Source organism: Oryza sativa, chromosome 1, assembly GCF_034140825.1.
Source record: "Oryza sativa Japonica Group chromosome 1, ASM3414082v1".
Lineage (NCBI taxonomy): Eukaryota > Viridiplantae > Streptophyta > Magnoliopsida > Poales > Poaceae > Oryza > Oryza sativa.
Window position 1 is genome coordinate 36,542,216 of NC_089035.1, and position 15,289 is coordinate 36,557,504.

At 41.6% G+C, this 15,289-nt stretch overlaps 2 protein-coding genes across 3 annotated transcripts; both read right to left on the bottom strand.

The window, feature by feature from the left end:
- Positions 1-196: 196 nt before the first annotated feature.
- On the bottom strand, positions 197-4,771 carry LOC4327371 (metal tolerance protein 5-like). The gene is made up of 6 exons (NM_001409081.1): positions 4,350-4,771; positions 3,039-3,154; positions 2,699-2,944; positions 2,110-2,190; positions 1,694-1,927; positions 197-879 (listed from the first exon to the last, which is right to left on the bottom strand). Exons 1-6 carry the CDS (start codon positions 4,567-4,569, stop codon positions 529-531), a joined length of 1,248 nt encoding a protein of 415 aa, NP_001396010.1. The 5' UTR covers positions 4,570-4,771; the 3' UTR covers positions 197-528.
- Positions 4,772-8,283: 3,512 nt separating this feature from the next.
- LOC4327372 (serine/threonine-protein kinase AFC1) lies at positions 8,284-12,191 on the bottom strand. Of its 2 annotated transcripts, none has more exons than XR_003240213.2 (12): positions 11,863-12,191; positions 11,067-11,244; positions 10,530-10,556; positions 10,242-10,395; positions 10,111-10,159; positions 9,916-10,030; positions 9,714-9,805; positions 9,414-9,570; positions 9,230-9,294; positions 9,001-9,111; positions 8,757-8,862; positions 8,284-8,643 (listed from the first exon to the last, which is right to left on the bottom strand). XR_003240213.2 is itself a non-coding variant. In NM_001409080.1 (12 exons), the coding sequence occupies exons 1-12, from the start codon at positions 11,971-11,973 to the stop codon at positions 8,491-8,493; spliced, it is 1,305 nt and encodes a 434-aa protein (NP_001396009.1). In that variant the 5' UTR covers positions 11,974-12,158; the 3' UTR covers positions 8,286-8,490. The 2 variants fall into 2 exon arrangements, 1 of the variants encoding a protein (NP_001396009.1); NM_001409080.1 differs by having other exon boundaries at positions 8,286-8,643; positions 9,014-9,111; positions 11,863-12,158.
- Positions 12,192-15,289: the final 3,098 nt, after the last annotated feature.

Below are 15,289 nucleotides of genomic sequence, written 5' to 3' on the forward strand. Positions count from 1 at the left end.
ATAAATGTATTTATGCATATGCATGTTACTCCCGCCTAACTTGCATCCATGCATGGAAACTGAAATAATCAACCGATTGCTAAGCAGTAGAACAAACAAACAAACAAACACCACACTCGCACAAGCACACATGCGTGCAGATTAATGGATTCTACAGTAGAGTAGCATATATATAGACCGAGTAAACAGATCTCATGATTCGTAGCCGAAGGAGCAGAAGACCGTATATTAATGTAAAGTGGCTGTGAGCCTGTAATTACCAGGCATATGTCTCTCTAGACTTTGAGTATAAATTGTACTACACGAGATGATCGAGATGACGGATTTAACAGTCAAGAATCCTATAGTCTACAACAAGTAGTTACAAATCACAATCTACGGCTTTGGCACTGTCACACCCGCCAATCCAGTATACAGAATTAAAATCTCATACACCCGCAGGTTTCCTGACGAGCACCAGAAATTCTGAAACTAATTGCTGCTGCTAAACTTAATACCAGTGGTTGCGAACTTGCAACCTGCGTCTGGCTATTTTTCATGGGACAGAGCGTGCTCGGGCCGATGGGTGAACTCGTAGTCGAGGTGCACGAACGCTCGCTCGATCTCAGGCAGGCGTTCCAGTTTCTCCTGCAGGGCCTCGCCGATGTCGTGCGCCTCTTGCAGCGGCATGCTTGACGGCAGCACGATGTCCACCTCGACGAAGTAATGGGAGCCAAACGTGTACGCCCGCACCGTGTCTATGTGCCTCACGGCCTTGTGGTGGTTCCAGCATAGGTAGGTCAGCTTCTGAAGGTATTCCGGCGAGGCTGACTGCCCGACCAGGGAGTGGACGTTCTCGAGCACCGTCATCGACCATGTTCTGATCGTGTAGATTGCTAGCTGCAAACGAGAAAACAGAAAGTAGTCTCTGAAATACAGCGTGTTTTTCTTAACAAAAACCTAAGGAAACGTTTGGAATACAAGATTCTTGAGTAATTCTCATGTTTGAAACGTTTGGACGTTGCAAAGGACTACACACCCAGGACGATGGAAACCACTGGAAGCTATTTCATCAGACTTTCAGTAGAGGAATTTAGTCAGGCAGACTAGAAATATTCTCTCTTTTAAACCAAGTCACTGTCAAGGTTATGGACACCAGTTTTGAAGGAAAAAAAAATATTGGTCCCTTTAAGAAACCGGTAACTGCCAGTTACTGGTTTTTACCGGACAAAAGAGCAAAATCAAACACTAATTCAAAAACCTGTAACATCCATAACAAATCGAGCCGGTTTTTTAGTTCAAAACTTTGGATTCAAACTTTTGATATAGCTAATGTGTAGTTGTTCATAAAACATATGAATATGACTATGCATGGTTGTACAAAATGTGTATTCCAAATTAAAATTTAAGTTGTTCTGGCCAGTACGAACAAACCAGCTCGTGGATAAATGGCAGTAACTGGTACTGCCAGGATTTGCATCTCTGGTTACAATAAAGTCATAGCTGATCTTTTCATCATGGTATGTTTTCCTTTTTTGAAAGAATATATCATGATACATGGAAAATTGGCAGAAACTAGTTACTTTTCCCAGTCAATTCCCAATCAGGATGATGTGCCTAGCTCCAAATTAACGATTAGATCAAATATAGCATTTACTTGAACTCTAGTTTTACACTACTGCAATGGAACAGGAGAAAACTTTTTGGTACTTACGATGATTGCACCAACTGGGTCGATCCAACCTTCGATATAAGTCGCTAGTAGTGCAGCAACAAGACCAATCATATTTGTGATGACATCAAAAAAATGATCCTGTGCATAAGCCTTCACTATTTCATTTGTGAATGTCCGGCAATATAAAACAAGGGCAAGTTTCACTAATGTCACTGCAAGCATGATGTCCACAACCCACTTTTCTTGCTCTTTTGTCAAGCTGAACTCATCCCCCTGGAGAACAAGACAATAAGTTCAGCAATCAGAAAGGTATATGGCAAGCTACAACAGAATTTCAAAGCCAACAAACATCAAAGACACTTATCGTTCTAGAAAAGAAATCCTCAGGCAAAGTTTCTGGTCAAAAGCAAAATGAGAGTAGGAGTTCAAGGCCAACAAAACATCAGCAGACTTACATCAGACAACAACGAGCGTACTGATTCTAGGATGATCTGAAGGCCAAGTGTCGCCATAACAGAGGCAAAGACAAGTATTCCCTGAAGAAGATATTGTGATGGAACAGTCAACATATTGAAATTTGGAACTTAAAAGTGTATGACTGATAATACTAAGTGAAAAGAGAAGCGATAAACTCGATCATTTAGTGAAATTAGACTGAAGGACTTATCATAAATATTTCCATGCATAAATTGTCTGCTGCCGGAGTAGCAAAGATATTGATACAGTAGCATTGACCTAAGAGCAAGAGATATCTGGGGGAAATTGGGAACGTGATTTCTAGTAACTATGAAAATCCTCAAAACACAAAATTCCGCATGTTACTATGGTCCATCTGCCAGGAATGTTTGCAATAGTTTAGTTTCTTTTCATTCCTGGAGCATTTCCACTTTTTCTTTTCATTTTGCGGAAAAAAGAACATCACAGGGAGTAACTGGCTATGCATCATGAATAGCCGAGAGTTGAGTCCCTTGGAATCAATTGCATAAATTACAGTAAGAAGAATAAGCATGGCAAACATGAAGGTAATCTTGTGATAGGACTCACCAGTGGCTGCATACGCTTTTTACCAATAGGGTATCTGTAGGGATTTGGTGTTTGCATAGAGAAGGCAGTAAACCACAAGATAAATCCTGACAACAAGTCAAGAAGAGAATCCAAAGTCGAAGCAATAATAGCAAGTGAACCACTTCTCACAGAAGCATACACTTTCGCAGCAAAAAGAACCATGTTTGCTATGTTCGATAGCCGGATGGCTAAAGTCTCACTCCTAGCAACCTTCTCACGCTCTTCCTACAGGCAAATAAATTTATGTTCAGTGTTGCAATGCAGTTGTTAAACAATTTGTCTTCCCTACTGTTACAACAGAAAAGCTTATCAAACATACCTTGGACATTCCTGGAAGAAAACCACGATCAGTAAGTGTATCCATTTCATTAAAGCCCTCTAGCATTTCCACTTGCTGTTGGTAGTATTCAGCAACTACGTCCTCAGGACCTTGAGCTGAAGATAGAATCGTACATCAATCACAGAAAATTATGTCCAGCATGAAGAAAGATAGTGACATTAGTGGAGCAAGCAGGCATGTATGCTTCACATGTTCTACTGAATTATACCACTTCTCAGTGAACCTGATAACTCTGATATCTAATTAATTATATTTCATCTATTGATTATATCACATGTAGAACCACTGAATAAAATGCTACAGCTATTGAAATGTACAGGATAAAAATGTCAATTCTGATTTAAATAGTACTACTAGTACTAGGATTGTGGGGCCTTGAATTCAACCACCAATAGACCACGACTTTAAGCCCACAAGGACTCCCTACTTCTATAGCCATGGGAAAGCAGTGATTGACAATACGGGAGAGAAACGACTACTAGATATCCAAACCCCAAATGTTGAGTGCGGCCAAATGACATGATTGGGTTATTAATTCAACTTTTTGTGCCCAATGCAACTTTGTTAACCAGAACAAAACCTCTAAAATTGCATAAAAGGGTAAAATAATTGTGACAATACATGAACGCTAAGACACCTGGTGCCCTTCTCACGCTGTCAGTCACCCACACCCAGTGCCCCAGTCTTTACAACTCGGCTCAGTGCTAACCACCCCCGCTGATAAAAAAAAAAGTTTTCTTAGAACTCTGTTCACGTGCACTCCAAGAACAGAGCAGCTCACGTGAGGACCGTCCTGCCCTGCCCCAGATGAGCACGATAGTATAGGCAACTAGGCAATATCAGAAAGCTAGAAACAACAAATTCCTCATTCCACCAATATAACATTCCCCATTCCTATTCTTATCTGCCAAAGGTTGCACACGAAGAATCTAGCCTACCACTACCGTCAACATCCTAATCCAATCCCCATCTATACTAGCACAGCTGAGCTCTTGCTAGTTGCTGAAACGAAAAATAAAAGGAGTTACTGCCTTTTTATATTATAAAGGCCTAAACGGAACTGCTTTTATAGAAAGCAGATAAAAATAAGTTACTTTAGTAGATATCTATTGCAAAAGGCAACTACCGAAACAAATGAACCATGTTGCCAACACACGAGAAAAGGCAAACGAATGAAAGCCTAGATCAAGCAACCAAGCATACGAACACAACAATATATCCATAAGACCATAAACATCACACGGTACAAGGGTAGCAAGCGCGCGACGGCGAGTTGGAGAGAGATCGTACATAGGACGCCGAGGCAGTGGTGGTGGAGCCCGCGGGGCGGCCGCCTCTCCTGCTGCACCTCCGGCGGTCGGAAGCCGTCGAAGTTGAGGCGCCACGACTTCTCCGCCGCTGCGCCCGCGCCGCCACCGTCGCCACCGCCGCCGAAGGAACCGGCCTCGACGGCGGAGAGCAGGAGCAGCTCCTCCCCCTCCTCCCCACCGCCCGCGACCGCCGCCGCCATTATTCCACGAACCAGGGAGCCGGAGGCGACGGCGCGCGGCACGCTGGTGGGCAGTCTCCCTCGGTCAGTTGCCCTCCCGCCGTGCGGCGCGGCGGCGCCACGGGGAGAGGAGAACGGCGAGGCGGTTGGTAGTTTCGGCGAAGCGGGGAACGCGGGCGCTCGAGCGACGCAAAAAAAGAGTGCGGGTCTCGTGATTAAAGAGGAGGGTCAAGAGGGCGGCGGGGGGAGGGAATGAAAGGAAGGGGAGGGTTAGGCCGCGTGCGCCGAGCCCATACACCGCGGGAGATTGATTATAATCACTCCATGTCTCGGTGGCTGTCGAGCCCGTTTATTACACATGTCAATTAAATTATTATATACATTTTTTTAAAATAAAAATCAATTGATATGAAATATATCATTCGATATACATACGAGTTTAAATTTAACATCTATAAAAATTTATTAATTAAAGCTTAATTCTTTATGCTTTCATAACTTTTCATAACTTATAGAGTCGAGTTTAAACTTGTAAAATTTAACTTCTACAAAAGATTAATTAATTAGAGCTTAATTTTTTATGCTTTCATAACTTATAGAGTCGAGTTTAAACTTGTATATCGGTGGAGTGACATATTATATGTCAATTTATTTTGATTTTTTAAATAAATTCTTTTATAACTATTTATGACATACAATATACATATAAGTGATTAAAATTGTTTTCCACGTACATAGTCGATCGCCGCGGTCTTTGGTTTGACAAGGACGGCGGTGCACTTGGCCTACGGAGGAGGACGGACAGGTGGAGGGTGCACAATTTGAGAGGATACGGATCCCCGCGGTTGCGTGGCGCGAGGTGATACCGAGAGGATCCGGTTCAGCGCAGTAGGAAATGTGGCCCCCTTCTCCGGTTTAAAAACGCATTCGCCTGATTGCCTCTCTCTGTCCCCCGTACACATATCAGGAAAATGGCCGATGCTGATTGCGGGGGATTTTAACTACTTATTTGCCATCCTTTACCAGATCCATTTAATCCCTCTCACAGTCACAGCAACCCCTCTCACTGATTTTGCTGTCTTGCCAAGTTGCACTGATGAAGCGACGAACAGTTGTAAACGTGGACGGGGCTCCTGGCTTGATAGCTGATGACACGGCTGGTGCGAGCCTATGTAGGAGAACATGATTACTCGGTTAAGATGAACTTTCGAGAAAAACAACTATAGAGCTCAAGTGCATTTGGGGTCAAGAAGAGAGTCGCTAGTTATGACTGATCGGGGCGGCGCGTGCGCCCACTTGCAAACGTGAAACAAGCGCGCGGTGTGGTCGGAGTCACCTCCCGCGTCGAGATCGCCGTAGCTTTCGTCTCCCGGGGATAGCGGCTAGGTGCGTGTACTTCCAACAAAAAGATGTCGAAACTGGAAGCGAAGTGGACCATATCGTCCTCGTGTTTCTTCCACACAAACGACGCACGCACCTGGCACCAGAGAGCCACGTACGCATGGGGAGGCAGTGGCAGAGCGAATGATGCAACAGAGAGCCACACGGTTGGGACGGGAAAGCAGATCGCATCATCGCATGACGCTGCCTCGCCTCGCCGCTGGGATAAGTGGGCGGGAGCAGCCGGAGTCGTCCTGGCCGTGCCGATCAGGCCGTTTTTTTCACCGCGCGAGCACGGTCTTATCGCCACCGGGGTGCATGAGCTACCACAATCCTGTAATCCACAGGAGGAGTCGTTGTCCCTGCTTGGCCCACGACCGTCTACAAGCAGCAGCAACCAGGCAGCCGGAGCAGCGCCTTGCTACCGATGGATAAACGTCTCTTCGTCGGAATGTGCACGTTTGCCGGTGTAATGATCCTGGCTCATTCGTCGCGGGAGACGTGAACCCTCCGAATGGAAAGGCAGGAACCTGGCGAATAACGTTCATCACGATTTAGTATATTCCACATATTGACGGGGGAGCTCAGGGAGAAAGGGACTCATCAGGGACACGGAGGCAACCAAATAATTGAAGATCATAAGAAACAAAAAATTGAGGGTCTCGGGTTTGGTGGGAGAATGGGAGTCACGTCAATAAATCGGTCAACAAGAGAAAAAAGAACCTACCTCGCTGAAAGAACACATGCAGTAGTATATATTAGTACAGGGTTGTTGGTTCGAAACCTGTGATCAAAACCGCTGCTCGCCGTCTTCAAACAAACGCGATCTCTGTAACATATGATGATCGAAGCAAATACGACTATACGAGAATGCCAGGTTCGAAACCTGTGATCAAACCTGCTGCTCGCCGTCTTCGAACGCGATCTCATGTAACATGACGATGGAAGCGTTGGCGCCCGTTCCGAAGGGTTAGTATATCATACCTTACAGAGTTACAGGCTCTTGTACAATTGACCCGCTGCTACAGCTTTGGAGGCGATCTTTGGGCTGACGTCACGTAGCCCAATGAGTAAAACATTTACCAGCTGCTCATCCATTCACAGTAGGAAGCAGCAGCTCTCCAAATCCACCTTCGATGAGTAAAATCTTTCGCATGTCCAAAACGAGCCTAAACTACCAGCATTCTGGGGTTAGTCTATCTTGCCTATAGAATGATTTCATCTTTAATCAACAAAACAAGCCGGACTAATTTTGTTTCACTAGTGTTGACACTCGATGTTGATAAATTACCTTCAACGGTAGTTTCACTCAATTGCAAAAATGAAAACGATAAATTAAAAAAAATACTCGTCCTTGCTTAAATATAGTTGTAAAACATTTTCCAGCAGATTTCAAATACTCAGTTTGTCAAAGAAGATATTGTAGCAGCCAATAAGATGTTATCAGACCAAATAACAGTCTTTTTTTTTGCCAGAAGATAACTTTTGAGTAATGAGCCTTTATAGAAAGAAGAAACAAGCAATAGATGAATACAATCATCACATCACTAAAGTTTGATAAAGGAAATGACTTTTGTAAGATATTAAGAACAAGCTCACCTGGCGCAAACGATAGACACAGGTTGAGTATAGTTTTAAGCTCAAAACCCACAAGGATTTATCTAACAAACATCTCCAATCCAAGAGCTTGGTGGCTGCTAGTAATATGGGAACCAGTAAGATTTTAAAGCCAGTACTTTACGGTATATTCAGGTAAATTAGATATATATCAGCTGCTATCAAGGATTCTGGACTTTAGTCACAGTTGACAATATTTCAAAGTTGAGCACATCTTGAGATTTAGACTACTGTCCACAATTTCAAAGTTGTCGCAAACCTTTCCAAGCCAAGTGTCAGACTCAAAAGCTCAGTTAATTACCAAACTTTTATCCAACACCCGAGACTTGTTTTAAGAAATATGACCAGTCACAAGCAAAACTCACCAGGGTGTAACTTTAACGTCCGGTTAGTTTCCAGGGCTAATCATGCATTTCAAGGTAAAATAGAATGGACATGAAGGTCAAGTGAACAGGCCATCACCAATTTTCACGAGAAATACTGAGATCCTAAATGCACATAAAATTATATTGATAAGCCTATCTCCACACCAAACAGGACATGGTCAGAATGCAATGCTCACCTTATATCACCAGCTCACCATCAAATACAGTGTACCAATCTTTCATGAGAGCCACTGGCATTCCCTCTATCCTCAATTGACTCCACCAAGTTGAGATTTCTGCATGCTACCTGCTAGTACTGGGCAGTCTTGCAAAAATTAGTATGAAGTAAAATGTGAGGTTTAAAGACAGGAACTTGTAAGAATTGAAAAATATCTCCCAGTTAAAATAAATCGGCAGTCGTAGAACTCTGTCTATATACAACAGTTACCTTGCACATCATCGAACAGAATGCGAGTTAGCACATTTCATTTTTGTGGAACATCTTCACTTTTTTTTTGGGTGGTTCTTACACATCAAAATGAAGAAATACAGCATTGAGCATTTTAATCTCAGTATAGTCTCAGTAACCACATCTTCTGTGGCATCTTGTAAAGAACGGGTGTTGAAGAGCTTCACGTGCCTTTAGGCGCGCATCAGGATCATACCGAAGAAGGCCTTGAAGAAGATCTATAAGATCTCCAGCAGAATGATCAACATGTTGCATTACCAGATTCTGCATGAGTTAGCACAATTCGAGTGTCAAGAGGATACCACCTATGAGCGACACTTGGCAAAGAGGGGAAAATGCTAAGAGGAACATACTGACTACATCAGATAACAAAGTACCTGCAGACGAGGCAATTTCCAGACTGCCTTCAGGCTTTCCCGTGAGGCAGCCCCCTCTGGCCAGTCCAACCTTAATCCACGTCTGAAATACTTTTCAGCACGGCGACTGTAAAAAAGAAGTAACAAGTACATGCAAGTGATTGATAATTTGAAAGAACTTCAGATGAAACTCAGCAGCAACCTAAGCCTAGATGTAAACCATCTTATCTTAGATTATAATAAATCATGAAACTATAACGAAGACCTTGTATACATACTCAGCTCTGACAATCATATGTTTTGGAAGGGGACCTAGAACTCTCTCCATCATAGCCAAATGCTCCAAATTTTCATGTGTTTGAAAGAGAGCTTCACCCTAGTAGAGAAAATCAAAGAGGCAACATATCAATAGGAAGCACTGCAAATTCGCGGAGCCGGCACTGGGCTATAGAGAAAATCAAGGAACTACTCAGGTATAGATAGTGTGAACTAACCGAGCAGAGTTCAACTAAAATGCATCCCACACTCCACAAATCACATGAATAATTCCACCCAAGACCTGCAAATGAAAACAGAGAAAGGAAATAACTAAACAAAGGTACCATAAACAAAACACAGTAATATAATTATGTGTTCCACTTTATAGGGGGGAAATGGAAAAGGATATGATGTTAATACCAAGGATAACTTCAGGGGCACGATAATGCCTTGTTGATACCACATAATTGTGGTCTTGGTGTTCGAATGTTGTACTTCCAAAATCAATCAGCTTGATAGCACTAGATTTTGGAAGATTCTTAAAAAAGGAACCATCCTTTGGGGGCCGTATTGTAACCTTTATGGAAAACAATATAAAAATCAGTAAAAAATAAATGTATGCTCGTACTAATTGACATAATGTAATGGCAACCACAAGTGTTAACGGATAAAATTGCAAAAGATTATAGTTCGAATGACAAAATTTAGTATTGAAGCCACCTTATAATCAGGCACCCGGATAGATTCTGATGAAACAAGGAGAATGTTCTCAGGTTTCAGATCTGTGTGAATAAGTCGCAGGTCATGCATAACTGCAAATATTACAATAAAATAAACATTAGAATAATACTGTTAGGGGCAAGATAAAACAAAACGTTAATTTGCATAACCAACAAACAGCAGAAATTAACTGAATACCCACATGCAACAGACTCTAATATTTGTCTGGCAAATTCCCGAACAAGGTCGATCGGAAATGCACGATAACTATTCTTTCGGAGGAAGTCATATAAGCTTGGTCCGAGCCTCTCAAATACCTGACAAAGTTAGTAATTCAATATTAAATTCTGACCATCCAAAACATGAAAGGAAGCCTTCTTGATGCACATGTACTTACTATACATATATGATTACGATAGTCAAACCAATTCCGTATTTGCACACAGCTGCAGGCATAGAACCATTCATGCAAATCCATCAACTCAATAAAGAGTCAAGACTTAGCAATGACGAAAGTAGTTTGCTTACCGGCTACCAGTAAAATCATGCTTCCCAAGCCTCTGAAGCACATCAATTTCAATCATAGCAGCCTCTCGATATTTCTGAAGGGAGCGCACAATTTTGATAGCCACTGTCTCTTGGTGTTCCAAGTCCCAGCACTCTAAGACTTGTCCAAAAGTCCCTGCAACACAAATTAAGAAAGGTAGTTGTTGGTAACATGTACAAAGGGCAAAACTTTTGCAGCATAAGCATTTATCCTGAACTATTCCTTATAAAATGAAATGTTGAAATTTAGAAAAGGAGGAGCACACTGACCTTCACCCATCTTGCTAAGTATTCTATCTGCAAAGCCATAGACAAGAACAAAGGTTAAACCTCAGAATTATCTCAACCAAAAGAAGCATCGCCAACAAAACATAAGTTCAGTACAGCTGGTAGAGATGCAGGGCAGTTGACAACACAACGGCAATAGATATCAAGAATGCACGACCATTACACAATGTCAGAAGTTATTTGGGCAACGAACAAAGGTATGCAAACATTTTACCCTGATTTAATTGACTGTAAATAATGAATGGTTATTTAATGAGGCTTGAAATGCCATTCAACCCATAATTAGGTGGTTGAAACACGGTGTTGCATTTAACCAGTAACTGACAATCATTAAACAGCTACATAAGTCCCAAATATCAAACAAAATGAAAGTTCTGTGTCCAGTATTTCAACAATTGTGGCAAGATAAACTTACTCCAGAAGAAAAACAGTTTAACAGTCTAACCAAGCAAGCGATCAGAAATGCAAACAAAAACAATAACCCTATGCAATAAATAATACTGAGTTGTGGAAAAATACATCTTGGTGTAAGGTTCTCCCCAACTGCGAAAACATAGTGTCCATCCTTGTCATCTGGCCTCCAGGGAGGCGAAAGATTGCGTGGTGGTCCTGTATAATAGATTGGTGGCGGTGGCAGAAAAGCGGTCGCAAAATTTCCATTGATTAGTTCCTGCCCGCAATATAGCATAGGAATTGCCTACAAAAATAATTAGCCACGTAAATTACTATTAACCATATACATCAAAATTGGTAACAAGCATATAAATTCTAAATGAATAGAAACAACTGCATACTGATCTCCTGTGTTTTCAAAGTTCAATGATATTTACACCCCACTTAGCACCATTAAAGTTATCTATCTGTTTTGTTTGATAGTCCTAAATAGAGAAGTACACCGGGTAACCCATATGTTTGACAGCACTGAATGGACAAATACCTCAAGTAACGGTTGTGTCCCACCAAAAGAGAACAATATCGATTAGCAAAAATAATGACAGAATATCAAACTTTATTAGCAAGTTCCATAAATTTGGCAGCACTTAGGCACATGGAGGTCGTGAGATTGCCCCTTTTCTCCATATTGTTCTTTCGATCAGCAACTGGCTCCGATCCTATCCCACAAATTCACAATATCACATCGATGATCCTCTGCAACAGCGCAGCATATCCCCAATTCCCAAATATGCACACCCAGATCGAACCGCCCCGCTCTAAATCTAGCGAAACCACGACTAGATCTAGCCAAAAACTACCACCGCAACCCACACGCCCGAGAGAGACCGGATCGACGCAGCACATAGCGCATGGATTATACCTTGGGGGGCTGGAACAGCGGGGGCGCGACATCCCAGGCGAGGCGGGGCCGCTTCCGCGGCCGCTTGTCGGCGCCCTGGTGCGGGTACTCGGCGAGCCACTGCGCCTCCATTGCAGAGTCGAAATCGCCAATTAAGCCATCGGCGAGGCCAATCCGGCGGGGGATTTTGGGCGAGGTCGCCGCACGATCCGCGGGAGGAATCGGGATGCGAGGTTGGGGAATTCGGGGAAGAAGCGACGCGAGATTGGGGAAATTTGGAAAGAGGGGGAGGAGGGGAAGCTCGAGGAGGAGGTGGTCTGGTCTGGTGGTGTTCGCGTCCGCGCAACCCTGGTTTGTTCTGTGGAAGGCGAGGTTAGCTAACTATGGTTAGTTCAATTTTTTAGCTTTTTTGCGTACAAGTCCCTCGAATTAATGAGTAATTGTTTACAGTCCAGTTCCCTTTGCTAGTTAAACACGTCTTCGAATTATGTGTGAATATTTCGGCTGTGTTGGGTTGTTTTGAAAAATACTCGTGCAAATTTCCGTCGGACCCTTGCCGTGTTTAGATTTTTTTTTTCCAAAAACATCACATCGAATATTTGGACACATGTATGGAACATTAAATGTGAACGAAAAATTAATTGCACAGTTTATATGTAAATTGCGAGACGAACCTTTTGAACCTAATTACACCATGATTTAACAATGTGATGCTACAATAAACATTTGCTAATGACAAATTAATTAGATTTAATAAATTCGTCCCGCAGTTTACAGGCGGAATCTATAATTTATTTTATTATTAATCTACGTTTAATATGTGTTCATATACTTAAAAAAAAATTAGCCAATCAACTAAACACACCCTTTTTCCTAACCGCAGTTGGTGGGAAACGGTTTGAACTTCCAACTGTGCCACTGTTGTCCATCCCATTTTGTCACTGTTGGGCTATGTAGTGTTGTTATCTTTCCCATTTTGTCCTCACAAGAAACTCTTGTTTTGTTAACTAAATAAAACCCATGATGCTGAAATTCTGATACTCCTATTGTTGCTTTTGTTGACTTCAGAAATAGTATTGTTCCCTCTCAGAAAAAAATATTTATGATTGTTCCATGCTAGCATCTTTTTAGGTAAAGGTTATTTAATTTTGAAGGAAAGCTAAATATATCATGCCTATTAGCTGTTTACCATGCTTTCTATGTGGAGGTTCCATGCTGGCTTAAGCTTTTCATGAATATATGATTTTATGAAGTAACCAGTCAAAACAATTGGCAAGCTGGGTTTGAGATAGCGGTAGATAAAAATTGTGTGTAGAGCTGTCAAAAAAGCTCGAGACTCGCAAGCTACTCGAGTTCGGCTCGCTTTAGGCTTGATTCAAGCTCGGCTCGTTTTATTATTAAACTGAGCTCGAGCCTATCACGAAGCTCGCAAGCTTCTCGAGCCGAGCTCAAATAGCTCGACGAGCTTTTGCTGCTGGGCTTACGTACAATTTGCCATCCCTTATGCTAATCTGTTAGGGCTTGTTTAGTTCCCAAAAACTTTTCGTGAAAACATCACATCAAATTTTCGGACACATATATGGAGCATTAAATATAGATAAAAAGAAAAACTAATTGCACAGTTTGTATGTAAATTGCGAGACGAATCTTTTGAGCCTGATTAGTCAATGATTAGCCATAAGTACTACAGTAACCCACATGTGCTAATGACGGCTTAATTAGACTCAAAAGTTTTGTCTCGCAGTTTCCAGGCAAGTTATGAAATTAGTTTTTTCATTCGTGTCCAAAAACCCTTTCCGATATTTGATCAAACATCTGATGTGACACCCAAAAATTTTTATTTCACTGACTAAAGAACTAAACAGGCCCTTAGTTGTCTCATCCAAATTTTCCTCCAAGCTTTCCCACAGGAGAATAGCTAGCGGCCGCTCCTCTCACATCAAACAGCAAAATGCTGCATGGCACACTAAATGCCTTCATCTTTCTCCATCACTCATCCCTCCCAACGAAAGCTTATGTCCTTCATTTTTCTTCCCCGTGACTTGCGAAGCTAACAACAGGCAAGCTCGAGGCTCGGTCGAGCCGAACTCAAGCCTACCATGAAACTCGAATGTTAGAACAGGCTTGACTCGAGCCGGCTCGAGTCTGTGTCAAGCTCGAGCCTAAGCATATGAGCTTGCTCGAGCTCGGCTCGTTGACAGCCCTAATTATGTGTGGGCACATGAAACGAAAAAATTATTAGCACATGATTAATTGGTTTTAATTATTTTAAATTTTAAAAATATATTTATTTAATATTTTAAAGTAACTTATATATAGAAATTTTTTGCGTGAAATGTATTATTTAGCAACATGAAACGTATTGTTTAGCAACTACGCAAGTGCACCTTTAAACTTTGTCGCACACTTCAATATGTGGATTTTATCATGATATAGCATAAAAGAGAACCACCGTATAGATACATCCCAGTTGTTTCAGACGAGGAGAAATCAGGACGATGGGGGACAAGTTAAAGGCAAAAGGGAAGCCGGTAATAAACATAAAATGCAAGCTGAGAATTAGTGTTGGAACACTTATCTCTCATAGGCTACTTTGGATCGAAAGAATTTACAAAATTTTCACACGAACTTATTAAACTCCTAAAAGTTACTTAAAAAAATCCTCCACTCCGAAACCATGACACATCCTTGCCCTAATGGCCACCACCCAGCCAAAAGAACTAACAACATCCTTTCATAAAAGTTTAAGATAACTGACATATGCAGCCCTATCTTTTTGCTCATGTTTATACTTACCAGCCAAATTTTGAATTTTCAATTTTTTTTATCAAAGTTCATTTTTCAGCCTTTGCTTTTTAGATCGTTAAGAACATGTATATAAAAGTTTTCTTCACAAATTAGTTTTCGTTTGCAAATATTCAGCGAAACAATAGGGTCGATGCTCCCTCCATTTTATATTATAAGTCGTTTCAATTTTGATTAAAGTCAATTTGCTTTCAGTTTAATCAAGTTTGTAGAAAAAAAGTTATAACATATTCAACCTAAAATAATTTTATTATGAAAACATATTCAATATTGGTTTAATGAAGCTAAGTTGGTATTGTAAGTATTACTATATTTATCTATAAACTTATTAAAGTAGTTTAACTTTAACCAAACTTAAAACAAATTATAATCTAAAACAGAGGGAGTATCATGGAACGGTAATCATGTTATGCTACAAAATACTATGTGTCAGGGGATCATCGCCGAACAAAATGCAACAAGTAGCAACGGTGATGCGGTTGGCATCTGGCAACATCTACGACCTATTTTGACCTGACTAATCACGCTCCAGTCATCAACACATTCTTCCATGATCAGCTTTTCCTCCTTTCCCCGAAAGAAAGCCCCGGACCGGATCAGGCCGGTGCCGACTCTCCCAAGTCCCAACAAACAAAGGGCTGTG

Bases quoted from the DNA above. Each gene is read 5' to 3' on its own strand.
- LOC4327371 (NM_001409081.1), bottom strand. From the start codon at position 4,569: ATGGCGGCGGCGGTCGCGGGCGGTGGGGAGGAGGGGGAGGAGCTGCTC. The intron at 2,945-3,038 runs GTATGTTTGATA...ATTTGCCTGTAG, and splicing joins TTCTTCCAGGAATGTCCAAG to GAAGAGCGTGAGAAGGTTGC. The intron at 880-1,693 runs GTAAGTACCAAA...TCTCGTTTGCAG, and splicing joins ACCCAGTTGGTGCAATCATC to CTAGCAATCTACACGATCAG.
- LOC4327372 (NM_001409080.1), bottom strand. From the start codon at position 11,973: ATGGAGGCGCAGTGGCTCGCCGAGTACCCGCACCAGGGCGCCGACAAG. The intron at 11,245-11,862 runs GTATAATCCATG...TTATTTTTGTAG, and splicing joins CGCTGTTCCAGCCCCCCAAG to GCAATTCCTATGCTATATTG. The intron at 8,863-9,013 runs GTATGTATACAA...TCTTTTTTACAG, and splicing joins CATATGATTGTCAGAGCTGA to TCGCCGTGCTGAAAAGTATT.